General features: G+C 46.4%; 1 protein-coding gene across 1 annotated transcript in view; it reads right to left on the bottom strand.

Moving 5' to 3' along the window:
• gripap1 (GRIP1 associated protein 1) overlaps positions 1–15,710 on the bottom strand; it is a 48,613-nt gene that overhangs the window by 4,121 nt on the left and 28,782 nt on the right. The window contains 5 exon segments of the mRNA XM_077004080.1: positions 721–878; positions 11,953–12,046; positions 12,290–12,406; positions 13,929–14,034; positions 14,036–14,060. Coding sequence (XP_076860195.1) covers positions 721–878; positions 11,953–12,046; positions 12,290–12,406; positions 13,929–14,034; positions 14,036–14,060 — 500 coding nt within the window.

Genomic DNA, 15,710 nt, shown 5'->3' with positions numbered 1-15,710 from the left:
TCATTAGAGGATCCGTGTGATGCTGTAATCCCATCAAACGCACGGCCATCAAACGCACGGGCCCCACGGCCCCCGGGGGCCACTTCTATTCCTGCACCCAGAGCTGTTTCATCGTTCAAAAACACGCCCACCCTCTGGCTGCTGATGAATAAGCCCCCTTTGGTGGAGCCTGGGGGCAGCATGACAGCAAACCGCCCGCCCGCCCGCCCGCCCACACACACACACACACACACACACACACACACACACACACACACACACACACCCTTCCTTTCTTTCTCTCTCTCTCTCTCTCTCTCCATCTCACACACACAGCCCAGCACCCTGTCAAAGCTACTTTGCCACATGGTCCTCCTCCTCCTCTAGCAGGCATTTGGCTTTAGAGGCTTATAAACCAGTGGGAATCCACAGCATCACGCTGGCGATGGCTTAGCCCACCTGAACCCACATTTTTATTTATTTTATTTATGTTTATTTCTTTCTTTTTTGTTATCTAGACAGAGAACTGTCAATATCATACCTTCTGCAGGTGAGCCATACCTCCTGCAGATGAGCCATACCTTCTACAGGTGAGCCATACCTTCTGCAGGTGCGCCATACCTTCTGCAGGTGCGCCATACCTTCTGCAGGTGCGCCAAACCTTATAGAGGTGAGCCAAACCTTCTAAAGGTGAGCCATACCCTCTGCAGGTGCCCCATACCTTCTACAGGTGTGCCATACCTTCTGCAGGTGCATGTTCTTGGTGAGTTGTTCCTCCAGCATGTTCTGCAGCTTCTTGTTCATCTCACGCAGGTTCTCGTCTCCAGGCTTTACCAAGTCCCGGAGTACCGAGCTCAGCCCCCCCCTCTCTCCCTGGTGACTAGCAGCACCCCCTCCATCTGAGACAGAGAAAAGAGAGAGAGAAAGGGAGAAAGATGGAGATAAGACTGAAAAAATGTTTTGGCTTTCTTAAAGGTTAATTTTTTTACCTTACATTCTTCCTTGATAGTTATTTTTGTCAATTATTTTTACATAATTTTTACAATAATCTCTTTATCCCATATAATTACACAGTTTCTATTACTGCACCTGTAAGAACAGGCAGAGACATGCAAATGAGTTTGTTCTTATGACATCAGAAAAATTGTCATTTCAAAATGGGTCATTTATGCACCTTTGATTCTGTATGTTGACTGTACGGACCGAGAGGTTAAACAGAGTGTCTCGAAACTAACAATATTTATAAACATAGTTCAAAATCTTCATTTTAATAAAGAAAGGACAATAAAATGTTCGATGAGAGGGTCTCTTTGGGGGTCAGAGGTGAGGCTGGGCTTCAGAGTGAGTCCCTGTCTGTTCCAGCACATACACAAGTGGTACAAACGCCAGCATCACAGATGGTGAGTCTTGACTAGATTCTGATCTTCCACAGTAGCAGATCAAGAACATCTGATGGTACCACGCACATGTTAATAGGTGACGGCAAAAATAGCCTTGCACACACCCACACACTGTGGAACACTGAAGCCAATTAAAATCTGGAGAAGTTCTCGAGAAGACTGATTAAACTCGTTGGACTCCATGGTGGTGAGATGTGATGCCATTCAAACTTCAAAACTTAACTAGACGGGACTGTGGAGAATCCCTGCATAGGGACTAAAGATAAAAAGAAACAAAAAGTTTAAACAAAAAATAAGAGTTTTGAATGCATATACACCCAAGTACATCAGTTAAATACTTTCAATAGATACAATCGCACTGAAAGCCCTTTGAAAAAGGCTTTGACCCTCGGTTATTGGTCCTTTCATCCAAACGGAAAATATAGATGTTACACAGGGAAAAAAATGCAATGTATAAAAATACTTTCTTCCTATGACCCTTTTGAGATATTTTGACATGGCAATAGGCCTACATATACATGCACATATACAAATACATGTACATATACATACAAATATACATATACATGCACATATACAAAGGAAAGACTTCAACAATCTCGCTCCAGCAATATTTGTAACTGTTAAACCTTTCAGAGGTCATCCGATGAACTCAGCCATACAAACCCCTTGGTCAGACTGTCAGTTACCTGTAACACACCTGTAACAGGTCTGCAGTATATAATACTGCATACAACACTAGATGCGTTTAGTCCAGCACTGCTGGATAGGCTAGAGGAGTGGCACTCTCCTGGTTTAGATCTTATTTGACTGACCGCCTCCAGTGTGTGAGTGTTAATAATAAAACCTCTAAATCTATGCAGGTTAAATATGGTGTCCCACAAGGGACAGTCCTAGGACCACTTCTATTTACACTGCATGACATCAGTTTCCACTTCTATGCAGAAGATACTCAAATATATTTATCAGCAAAACCCGATGATTTAAGTTTAAACAGCAAAATCGAGAAATGTGTAGAAGAGATAAAAAATTGGATGGCGTGTAACTTTCTAGCACTAAATCCGGATAAAACAGAGCTAATAATAGTTGGATCTAGGGCAGCGAGAGACAAGATACATAATACAGCATTGAATCTACATTCTTTCACTATAACCCCCAGTGCAGAGATAAAGAACTTAGGCATCACAATAGACTCAGATCTCTCGTTCGATACACACATTAATAATATAACTACGGTAGCATTCTTTCACCTACGCAACATTGCTAAAATTAGAAACATATTAAATACTAGTGATGCGGAAAAACTTATCCATGCATTCATAACCTCTCATCTAGATTATTGCAACAGTCTTCTAGCTGGATGTTCTGGTAGATCGACAAACAAACTCCAGCTGGTTCAGAACGCAGCAGTGCGAGTTTTAACGAAAACTAAAAAGTTTGATCACATTAGTCCCATACTATCGTCATTACACTGGCTGCCAATTAGATTCCGTATTAAGTATAAAATACTTTTATTAACATATAAAACACTGCATGGCTTAGCTCCAGAGTATCTTTGTGAACTTATTGAACATTACAACCCAGCACGTTCACTTCGTTCGCAGGACGCAGGGTTATTAACTGTTCCTAGGATCAAAAAGATCACAGCAGGTGGAAGAGCTTTTTCTTTTAAAGCTCCACAACTGTGGAATAATCTTCCTGCCTCTATTCGGGACTCAGACACGGTCTCAATGTTTAAATCTCGACTAAAGACTCATCTGTTTACTTTGGCCTTTAATTAGTCTGTTACATGTTTATCACATCACATGTCTATCTTCTCCGAGGTTCAGCTGGGGAGTAATACTGCAGTTGGAGTCTACAGTACCAATATTACTGCTCTGACACGGAATAGAAACCTGGCGTTCATCACAAGACATTTACATTGACAATATCAACACCCAGAATTTTCATTCTAGTTGCCTTATACTTAGTCTGATTGTGTGATTTGTGCGTTTGTGTGATTTGTGTATTCGTCTGTATAATTGGATTTTGTGTAATTTGTGTGTTTTTGTGTGATTTGTGTATTTAACCAGGCCACCCAAAGGGTATGGGTCCCTGCTGAGTCAGACGATTGGATACAAGCACCTACAAGCACCTGGGAGATGGTCTGGCTTGCCGGTGAACGTACTGATGCCGGGGTTGGATGTGCCATTGCCACAAGAGGACGTGCTGATGCTAGCTCCTACCTGAGGCTCACCATCTACACCGAAGGGACTGTGCCTACTTGGCCGGGGAACAAGAACCTTAACTATTACTGTAGAACTGTAGAACCATCCTGCGCACCACGGACTTTTGCAAACTTTTCCTGCCCAATAGAGGATGAGTTCCCTTTTGAGTCTCGGTCCTCCTGAGGTTTCTTCCTAATCCCCACCATCATAGGGAGTTTTTCCTTGCCACTGTCGCCTTTGGCTTACTCATTAGGGATCTGGACCCATAAGATTGTAAAGCTGCTTTGTGACAACATGTGTTGTGAAAAGTGCTATATAAATAAATTTGAATTTGCTGACCAAAGCCAAATTCAACAAATCAGTCAACAAATTTATTAAATAAAAAAATAATAAATAAATAAATAAAACATTCCAGTACCAAATCACAAACCTAATGTGAATTTTACTGCACCCTTAAAAGAGGTAATTGATCTGTAAAGAATCATAAGTATCCAATATACAAAGAAGTTTCAGATGCTTGTTTTGTACTGACCACAGCCAGGCTGTATAGAAGGCATAAATACGTGGCAGAATAAACAAACAAACAGACAAACGGGACGAACTGGCTTGTTAAAAATGAAAGGTGGCCTGCGGCTGGTGATTTTCGGAGGACGGCTCATCTGTTGCAGACAGTAAGCAATACGGCACGGGCACCTCCGTAGAGGGGAGGGAGCGGAGCCCTGGGCAAGCTGACAGAAGGTGAAGCGGGACTCGGGTGGAGGGTGAAGGAGGGTGGAGCTCTGCAGAGTTCGCCAAACATGTCAAGGGCAAGTGACATGGCTTCGATCGGGCTGCGTCTCGCTCCAGTATCACTCCATCTGGAGGAGCGGAGAAGCTCAAGGTCGGCTCTCCGAGGCCTGAGAAAAGTGTGCAAGGTCACGGGGGGCAGCGTGTCGAACAGACGTCACATCTGTCCTCTACAACAGGTTATTTCTATAAACATGGCTACACAGCAGGAGGTTTGTCGTATAATGTAAATCATGTTCTCTCATGACGAATTGCAGCATGTGATCACTTTTGTGGTTCATAGCGCTTAACAAGGCCACAAATGCTTTGCTACTCGTTAATGTAGATGCTTCCGTATCAGACCAGAATGAGGTGGTGCTGGAATTCACTTCCCATCAAGAGCTTGAAGGAGGAGACAAATTAAGCAATGAGTGACACGTGGAGGCTAATGGAGACATTGACCCCCGCCGGGAGGCGTGCTCGACCTTTGGGTGCAGCGCTTTAAGCCACGGAGGCCAGGCGTGACATTTCACTCAATTCCGGAGGCTGACGGTAAACAGCGCGAGAAGTTTGGCACGAGTCCCTGGCTGATGCCCTCCACTAATGGACGAGGCATTAGCTCTCTGGCTCCATCCGAAGGAGACAGGAGAGAATACGGAGCCAGATGACAACGTGCTGGGCGGCCGGGGACAGGGAGGGTGGGGACGGCGTTGGTGAGGGTACATGCAGGTGTTACATGTAAAACACAGCATCAAGGGCATTATCCCCATTATTATACCAGCAGCTGTATACATGTTTGGCTTCCATTGTTTGTTTACTTCTATTTGAAATGGTAAAAGAATGTTCAGCATCTTGATAAAAGTGGCACCGTGAAATGCCGATGAAGCAGCGGGTAAAGTTTGTTCAGGGCCTGTGTTGATGCACTGAACACGAGCTCCGAGCGCAGCGGGACGGTCCTGCTGGAGCGAAGGGGGCCGCATCAACGGTGCTAATGACGGCGTCGATGGGAAGATGCCACGCTGGCCTGTAACTAGTATTTCTTCCATATTGATCAGCAACATTAATTCTAATTTGCTGCAGGATGGAGACTGAGCCCTACTGAGACGCTTTGATGAATCCACAAAGCTGATTTACAGAGAGGACTCCCCTCGTCTAATGGGTGGAAAATGGTGCCGGGATGTGTTTCAGAGGCGTGGACCTGCGCCAGAACCGCTCTTCTGCCCGGGGCCCCAGAGGAGAGCGTTAACGGGAGAACACGGGCTACTCGCAGCCATCAGATGTAGGGTGTGTGTGTGTGTATGTGTGGAGGGTGATGTCATCAGGTCAGGGGACCCCAAGCTGCACCACCAGCCTGGATGATGGGTGGAGGCTTGTCAAGGAAGGAGCAAAATGTTGAAAACCAAAAGCCCCCAGAGCAGAGGCTGTGACCTTCATGATGAGGGCAAAAAACTCATCTCCTTGTATTACCTCGGGGGGGGGGGGGGGGGGGGGGCCCGCCGGCTCCCCCTCCCCCAAGTAAGCAGGAGCACTGCCTGCCACTCTGCCTCCCCCAACACGGCCCCCCACATACTCGCAGCAGTGCGTCTAGGAGCTCAGCGCACACTTTCACAATAGCCATGGAGGAATAAAAGCTCTCTCCATGGAAGAGAGGTTCTGTGGGACAACAACAAGCAAGCAAAGCTCCGTCCTCAGCTTGGAAATAAGCAGAAAGCCTATCAGAGCTTCCAAGGCAAGATCCCGCGCAAGAACTGAATGATGTGCCAAAAGCTCAGTTCAATGAGCCGGACTTTCCCAACCATTAAATCCTTGATTTTACAGGTTGTGAACAATGCAAAGCATCGGAAAACCTTGTTTCATTTGGTTTCCCGTTCAGCGGCGCAGGGAGGGATGGAGCAGAGTGAAGGTTAGCTTACTTCACGCACCAACTGAGGTCCACAACAGGACTCCTAACGCGGGGTGGGGGTGGGGGTCTCCACACTGCAGCACGCTTGTGTTCGCCTCCCAGCCTCACCCTGACTGACTCTTCCTGCAGGGAAGAGCACTTAGCACACAGGAGAGAGGGAGAGAGATAGAGAGACTTCTTTCTCTCTTACACACACACACACACTATACATGCAACTGCAGAATGCACCTGAATGCAGAATTAGCCCACTGTTCCTGCATTACTTCACACACACACACACACACACACACACACACACACACACACACACACACACACACACACACACACACACACACACACACACACACACACACACGTACATTTATGGACTACTAATGCTAATTAGCATTTAATGAATTTAAACTGGAGAAGATTCTCTCAGTTCTCAGGTTTAAGCAAAACAGGTCATGTATGGGACAGAATTCCCAATACTGCATTAGCAGAATACATTACCAATGGATCTTTGACCCGGTTGGGGCTTCAGTTTCTCTCTCCATTAAATTCAAAAAGCAAAACCAGACACTAGAGACAAGGACTGACAACATCTGCCAAACACCTCACTGCACCACGGAAATAAAGAAAACCCTGCACTGATGAAATAAACACGTCACACTGAGAAGTTTGGTGTGCTTGACCATGAGAACTAAGTGAAGGAGCATCTGTGAGGACCAATCCCCTTACATCTAGTCCTTATTAGCGGCGTTCCTGTTTGTCGAGTGAAAATCTGCCTTGCCTGCATTCTTCTAACCAACACAACGGTGCCATTACATCACCGTGGAGAGGGTCCAGGCGCAGCAGTCAGTGCCGGTCCAGAGGTCCCGCTCCCAGGCAGATGCCGTGCTGCAATGCTGAGGTCCAGCCCCACCCACCAACCTCCACCCCTCCACCCCTCCACCCTCCACCCCAAACTCCACCAGCTCTTTTTACAGGACTCTTTCACTGGGATCGGGTGGCTAGGGAATCTGAGGGTGGAAACTGAACCGTGTAGGGTGGGAGGCACTCCAGGAGCCGGGCTGGGCCAGCCCTGCTGTTTGAGGTCACCCTTCAGGAAAGAGAGGAGACCAAGAGCGCCCCCTATCTTCTCGCTCCGCCACTGCACCGCGGAGGACCTGGGGTCACCGAGGCACGTCCCTGCACCGACTCAAGTTACAGCCCTGCTAAGATGGCCGCCTCCTGCCCTCCCCTCACATCCTTTCCTCCTTATCGGTGTCTGTCTGCCTCTCTCATACACTCCATCTCTCTCTCCATCTCTCCTCTTCTTTCACGCGGTCTTTCTGCAGATGTTTAAGGTGCAGTTGTGAGAGTTAGGATGCTGCTGTTCGACTGACCATTGCCGGAACAAGATGGCCACATCTTTCCAGATTCCTTGATGTGGCATAATGTATTATCCTTACCAATATTATTGATTGGATCATGTAACTTCTATGATTTATCAAAACACCCATTAAAACATTTTGTATATACATCCAGCCCTCCATATGTTTCTGTCGGTACAACATACATAGCTGTGTAAACGGCACTGCAATTCCAAACGATTAGATACCTTGAACTGTTATAGCACAATATTTACAATTAGAAGACACTGGCCTTAATGGAATCCAGTGTGGCATTAAATGTTAAATCAGTCAGTCATGAAATTAAAACAGGAGGAAGGCACATGGGGAGGGCGGACAGAGACACATCATCCTCCCTGTCTACTGGGGACACAGAAGAGTAACCTATTTTACTTAGAATGGACACAGGGACATTTGCCTGAAATAATAACTATAATCTCAAGAAGATCTAGCCAAGGTCCTTAGAGGGCACAGGAGGTAAGTACATACACTCACACAAGTTTTCTCTATCAAAGGGGCATCGCTATGTGAAGGGGGGGGTGGAGATTGTGTGATTGTGTGTGTGTGTGTGTGTGAGAGAGTGAGTGAGTGAGAGAGAGAGAGAGAGAGAGAGAGAGAAAGAGAGTGTGTGTGTGTGTGTGTGTGTGTGTGAGTGAGTGTGAGTGAGTGATAGAGAGAGAGAGACTGAGAGAAAAATGGAAAGAAATTAAATCTCTGTGGAAAATGAGCACTGGCTCTTTTATTGAAGGACTGAAAGCCAATGTCTTTAAGCTCTAGCAGAGATGGCCCTGATAGGTAAATTGTGGTCCAATCTAACCAGAGTATAGAGCGTGATTTATATTGCTAAATCTTATGCTATGATGCACTGTATCTCCTTAAACAGGACTGTTATTAAGATGTATCTGAATAAACAAACAACTTAACCATTGATTTAAACTGCATATTACTTACATGCAACATAATGCTGCTATTTTGAATGTGGCTGCAACCACTGAATCCATTCATACTGACTGTAATCCCAATGATATATTGTTTTTTTCCAACACAATGTACTTTTCCACAACTTTTTTCATAAGGCTGCACTGTGTTAAAGGATTAAATAATATTTTCTCTCCATACACAGACACAGGAGACACACAGAGTGCATGCGTGCACAGAGAGAGGACACACACAGAGTGCATGCGTGCACAGAGAGAGGAGACACACAGAGTGAATGCATGCACAGAGAGAGGAGACACAGAGTGCATGCATGCACAGAGAGAGGAGACACAGAGTGCATGCATGCACAGAGAGAGGAGACACAGAGTGCATGCATGCACAGAGCAGGGTATCTGCACATTTTTAAATCTCAAATTCAATGACTTTTAAGACCTTTTTAATACCTCTCACAAGAAAAAATAATACTATTACTGGGGATGCAGGTGTGTTCCACATCGTTGACGGGGGGGAGGGGGGGGTTGGGTTGGCGAACGAGAATTGTTAACCGGGGGGTTGGCGAACGAAAATTGTTGACGTTGTTGAGGCCGTATACTCCAGCGCTCGGAATCTAGCACTAGGACCCTGGAGCAGTTATTTTCTGCATGGTCCTAGCGCTAGATTCGGCAAAGTTCACATTGCGCCAGAACAACTGACTTAACAACACACACTTATAATAATTTAATGCCTCCCCTCATAACATTCCAGACATTTTAAGACATTTTTAGGCCTTGAATATGGAAAACTAAATTTAAGACATTTTAAGACTTTTTAAGGACCCGCGGGTACCCTGACAGAGAGAGGAGACACACAGAGTGCATGCATGCACAGAGAGAGGAGACACACAGAGTGCATGCATGCACAGAGAGAGGAGACACACAGAGTGCATGCATGCACAGAGAGAGGAGACACACACAGTGCATGCATGCACAGAGAGAGGAGACACACAGAGTGCATGCGTGCAGACAGAGAGGAGAAGTGCATAAATGTCACAACAGCTAATTATCTTCAACCATTATGGACGTAATATCAGCACTAAATGCTTGGCCAAGTCAACTCTTCAGTAACAAATTAATCTTGCTGACAGCACACCAACCCCCCAAAGATTTTCTTTCTTCTTCTACTTCTTTAATCTCCCCTCTTGGGTGAAATGAGTCTAGATCTCCTCTGACTTGCTTGTAGGGCTAACCAGGAATTTCAGAAAGATAACTCAAAACATGAAAAATCTTAGCGTCCTGCAGGAAGTTTGGACGTAAATTCACAAGAGAGCGTGGTGCTTTTTAAGATCTCTCCTTTGCCTAGAGGCAGGCTGCATGAGGCAGACTTTCATGGGAAGAACCCAGGAGATCAGATGTGACTGAACGAGAGAGCCTGTTTGCACACGCGCATGTCCTACTGTTTAAAAAAAAAAAGATCTGCGGAAGACGGCAGTGTTGAATTCTGGTCTGCTCCATGGGTGCTGCTCTGCGTTTAGAAATGGGTCACTTCGTATCGGGGTGTTTTCTAGCCCTCGGATATGGGACTCTTGCTACACATTCACTGTCAGGTGTCCTGTCTGGAATCTGAGATGTACATACCTGGAACCATCTTCATCGTCTCATCTTCACAGGTGTTGTGTGCACTAATTAATAAGGCACTTAAGGTCAATTTCTGATTGGTTTGGTATCGTGATTTGTTGACACAATGCCTCAAAATCCACTTCCTTCAATAAAGCCCAATTACTGTTGACAAACGATCACTCTACGCACCTACAAAATCTGCACCTTCAGGTCATGCTACAAGTTTTTTTTGTGCACCTTTGAAAGTAGTGCATACAGATTTTTTAGTACCTTCAGTCAGTAGTGCAACCCAATCAGGACACAAACGGCCATATACTCTTGCTGAATGGTCTTCTAATTAGCAAAAAAAAAAAAAAACCCAGCAGCATGAGAGAGGGCGCTGTTCGTCACCCAAGTCGATTTTCATTACAGTAACGTTCGTTTGGCTGGGGAAGAGGACGGTGAGGCAGACCGATGACCCGTGAGGCTCGTCTGATGCTAATCAAACCAGAGGGAGGAGAACACACTACAGGATCTTCACAAACCAGAGATCTCCACCCTAACACAGCCCTCCTTAACATTCAGCTCAGAGTCATTATTAGAGGGGAGACTGTGAAATATGAATGGGATGGCTCGTAACATTTAACATGCTTGTTTGTATTACAGGAAGTTCCGCCCTTCAGTAACAAAGTACCAAATGCTTTGGTAGTAAATGTGTAACGAGACCCATTAACGAGGTGCCGGTGTGAGTGCGGATTTAGAGTACAGCTGTCTTAATGACACTGACTAGATGTTCACTTATATTGCTCAGGGTTGAATTGTATAATGTTACAAACGAGATATTCACAAATCATTGCAAGGGCTCATTTGAAATATGTATACATATTTTTTATCATTAGCTTTTCTAGCAGTTGGGATTTATAGTTGTGGATTGACAGGACTCATTATCACTACCTGGGTGTTACGAAGATGGCCACCAAGTGGAAAGATTTACCTGTAAGTACTTGACGTAGCACTCTACACTCACACAGCATGAAGGCACACAGCCTTCCAGTCACACAGCCCTCAGCAGCCTTCCAGTCACAAACGCTTCCAAATTAGCAGCATTTGTTAAGATAAACCCCATAAAGCCCCTGGTGCTTGGCCTGCAGCTCATATCTTAGATACGAGAATCAATCTTATGCTCAATCCATTTTGTCCCTCACTGCTCAAAATGTATCTGAGAAGAGTGCAGCACCATTAATATACAGCCCCATTATAACGACAGCCATTCAATTATTTAGGGAGTGAAAACACATGCAAGGCTGCAAGAAAAGTTTACAATGAATGCAAAAAAAAAGAAGCCATCTGTGTACATGGACTTTAAAAGGACTCTTCGAAGGTCTTGATATTTACAAGAGGAGCAGAAGCACCAACGGCAGAACATCCAAACCGAACTCGGCACCAGCCCAAGTTCCTTAAGGCTGTTGAGTACAAAACAGATTGCAGCGAGCCCAAAATAATTACAGCCCATTCTCCACTACTGCAATCCCAAAAAAGTCTGAGAACATGTTAGGACTTTCAAGGATGCACCGGTTACAACCTGCGAGTCGTGGAGGGTGGAGCGTCATGGAGGGTGGAGCGTTACGTCCAGACTGCGGCGGCTTCCCGACAGCCTTTCATCTCACGCCCCTGTAACTGTCCGTTCTCCTCCAGAGAGGGCGGAGGCACAAGCAGCAGCCGACCAACAGGCGCTCTGCGGTTCAGGGGCCGGACAAAGGAGCCCGGGGGCCACACGGATAATGGGAGAGCACCAGACAGCCGACCCACCTCTCCTGCTGTCCATGACGTACGTCTCGATTATGGCACTCTTCTTGCAGATGTCATCAGCCATGGAGGAGCAGCTCACCTCCAAGTGTTTCACCTTGACACAGAGACGAACACACGTCAGGGTGGAGCGGGAATCAAATCATTCAGCATGCTGGCTGATGTGTGGAGTGGACACTGTACCACAACGGTAACAGGATACTGTAAGATATCGCGGGTTTATGGGGTTATGGGGTTCATGATATCTTGGGCATCTTCCCAAGACTGACAGTATAATAATCTGAAATATCTTTATTGATTTTATACTGCTGTGCAGCAGGGCAAAGGTCAAAGTTCGTACCTTCTCTTCTAGCAGCCACTTTTCCTGCTGCACCTCAGCCAGCCTCTGGAAGAGTTCACCGACCTCGTCGTCAGAAAGGTCAGCAGGTCTCTGTGACTGAGGACTGCTGGTGTTGGACTGTAGAGAGAGAGAGACAGAGAGAGAGAAAGTGGGTAGTGAGAGAGGGAGAGAGATAAGAGAGAGACAGTGAAAAAGTGAAAGACAAAAAGGAAAAGAAAATGAGAGTAAGAAGAAAGAGAAATTTGCTCATAAATCCTACTTTATTTCTACAATCACTTCACCAGCCGCAGACCGTTTACCCGTCAGTCTTGAACGGGCCTCAGTAATTGCAGCACCCCGAGCTGGAGAGGTGGAACCACCCCCACCACCCTGCAATGCACCCCCCCCACCCTGCACCACCCCCACCACCCTGCAATGCACCCCCCCCACCCTGCACCACCCCCACCACTCTTCACCACCCGCACCACCACCCTGCATCACCCCCACCACCAGCCTGCACCACCCCCACCACCCTGCACCACCCTGCACCACCCTAATCTATCCATGCCTCCATCCATGTGGAAAATGTCCCATCACACAGTTGCAAAAGCACCACAGAGAGAAGCCAACGCCGGAATAACAGGCCCTCCCACTTATGTTCGCTCCACCATGATGAAAAGGGCTTTGCACAGTTAACTCTCAATGATCAGCTAAAATTAAAGAATAATAAGTATTCTAAAGCACTGGAGAGTCTCGGTGGAAAGTGTGCCCGACATGCCCAGACACGTCTGCATGTGTTGCTCTTTAAGCAGAGTGTAGACGTTGTTTAGAAGAGCAGTTTGCTAAATCTCCAAAGCTGACCTGTTTATACAGTGTATGAACGCTCAGTTCATCCTGCCAACACAAGTTTGTTCAATTCAAAGGAACTGGAGCATGTCCGACCAGAGGAAGGTCGACTCGTCCTGGATCCTCGAGAGCATAAACAGTCACCCCCCCCGTCACCCTCCTCACCCCCTCACTCCACGTGCTGAGGATACTCCCTGCGTCTCCTCAGCATGGTTCACTGTGTCACAGGAGGAGGAGGAGGAGGCCGGGGATGAAGACAGAACAGCTTAGAAGTTCAGGGCTAATCTCAGTGAAGGCCCAATCCGTCTCTCTACTGAGGAGCTGTACTGTAGTCCACAAGCACCCAGCAGAACCTCTCTCTCTCTCTCTCAGTCTCTCTCTCTCTCAGTCTCTCTCTCTCTCCCCCCGGTTATTTAAAGGCCCAGTATTTATAGTTACTACGCTGCTCAGATCTTTATTAATAGCTGCAAGGGGAGCTGTGGAGAGAAAGAGTTGTCCATGGCAACAGAGTGAGAAGGAGTTAGAGGCATGATTTTGTGTGTGTGTGTGTGTGTGTGTGTGTGTGTGTGTGTGTGTGTGTGTGTGTGTGTGTGTGTGTGTGTGTACAAACTCTGCATTAGCAGTGCATGTCCACTGTGTGTGTGTATGTGCTCTCTATCCATCACTCTGAGCAGATTTGTAGCCAATGTAAATGTGTTTTCGTGCATGTATACTGTGTGTATGTTGTCTGTATAGTGTGTGTGTGTGTGTGTGTGTGTGTGTGTGTGTGTGTGTGTGTGTGTGTGTGTGTGTGTGTGTGTGTGTGTGTGTCTACCTTATTGGTGGTCTGTGCTGAGGTTCCCTCCTTCATCATCTCCCTGTAACTGAAGGAGGAGATGCTGCTGCTGTCTCCGGTCTGCTGCGTCCTGCTGGGAGAGCTGATCGGACAACACCAGCTCCTCCAGACCTGCACACATGCGTGCACACGTACATCTGAAGAAGATTGAATTCACCCTGCAGAGAAGCACTTTGCTTGTATAGATGATGAAGAACCGCTGTCCAAAACATTCAATTTCTCCAGAAATCTTGCGTGCAAGCGTGTCACACACACACACACACACACACACACACACACACACACACACACACACACACACACACACAGTTTTGCAGGCCACATTGCTCCCTCCGCTGAGCACTAAGCCACACATGGGTATTTGCTTAACTGCAGTTATTCCCATTTTATTTATCAGGAGAGCGATCTGGCCGGCCGCAGTAAGGCTAAATCCAGAGCCTCTCTCTCTTTTACTGCCACAAGGACACATCGTTTACAATGAACATGATGCACTTGATGAATCCTGCCCTTACTAATAAAAAAAAAAAATGAGACCATCTGCAGGACTGAATCAGCAATCCCGAGATCTCAGATGTGCTTTATAGATAATAATTGGGTAAGTACACAAGCTACGCTAAACACTGCGTAAACAAAACCGGCGGTAATTCAAACGGGCGAGACTGCAGCCGCGGGGGTTCAGATTCGAGACTTCCTCGCACGGAGGCCTGCAGGCACGTCGTGGAGAAGCTTCGGCCGCATCCGGTTACTGTGGTGTTAAAGTTTAGTGAGTTTTATAGTAAGCCTGTGCAAAACACGGAGGTCTAAGGATGCTAAGAGAGCTAGCATGACGCGGAACGGGAACCAGGCGAGCTCTGGACCTCTGTGCGAAGAAGCTCTAGATCTCAACGTCATCCAATCACACCTCACACCTCAGATACATTTGGCTAATGGGCACAGATCAGAGAACGTATATATATACACCGTCACTGGCACAGATATGTACACCAAAAAGATTTTTTTCTCTAATGCCTAATTATACAGGAGGGAGGGGACAGGGCAATGAGTGTGTAGAAAGTCAGAGACCCTTCCGGACGACAGACGAAGATAAAGCTCCCTACTTTAAAATGTCTGATTCTAAACTTTCTGTAGAGCAACCATTAAACATTTACAGCCTTTTAAATAATGGATGGACCAGAAGAGGAGGCCGGCCTGGCGTAGCCAACAATCTAGAGAGAGCAAATACGTACATGCAAGGCAGCGCAGCACATCTTTACAGGGGGGCGCCATCAAATATTTACAGCCCCCCACCTACTAGGTAGGAATACTGGGTGTTTGGGGTGGGGGTGAAGAGGGCTATGAACTGAACTTGTTTTGGGGGTTTGTTTAATATCGTTAACCACGCTTCAGTGGCAATTCACGTGCGCTGGCTTATTCTCATCAAAAGTGACTAATTTGCGATAAAAGAGACTAATTCACTAAGTTACCACCGGTATTCAGTCATCTAGAGCAAAGTTATTTGCAGAAGAACGTGTGGAATGCCAGTGGTAGTTCAAATCTCTAATTAACATTCCAGGGCTTCTTGCCCAGGTGCAGTTTACGCTTTTAACTCATCTGGTTCCAGAACTGCTTGATCACAGCTTTGCCACCACAGCCTCCTGTTCAAACGCTCCAAACCCCTGGACCGTGACCAGTACTGCAGATGTGTTACAGCTGTGCTCGCAGGCTGAAAGTGGGAGGAAAAACCATCATTATTATTACACTAAACTACTCTTGTACCTGGCG

This window comes from Brachyhypopomus gauderio, chromosome 4, assembly GCF_052324685.1.
Source record: "Brachyhypopomus gauderio isolate BG-103 chromosome 4, BGAUD_0.2, whole genome shotgun sequence".
NCBI classification, from domain to species: Eukaryota; Metazoa; Chordata; class Actinopteri; order Gymnotiformes; family Hypopomidae; genus Brachyhypopomus; species Brachyhypopomus gauderio.
Note: the sequence above shows the minus strand (reverse complement) of the source record. Positions and strands in the feature narration are given on the sequence as shown.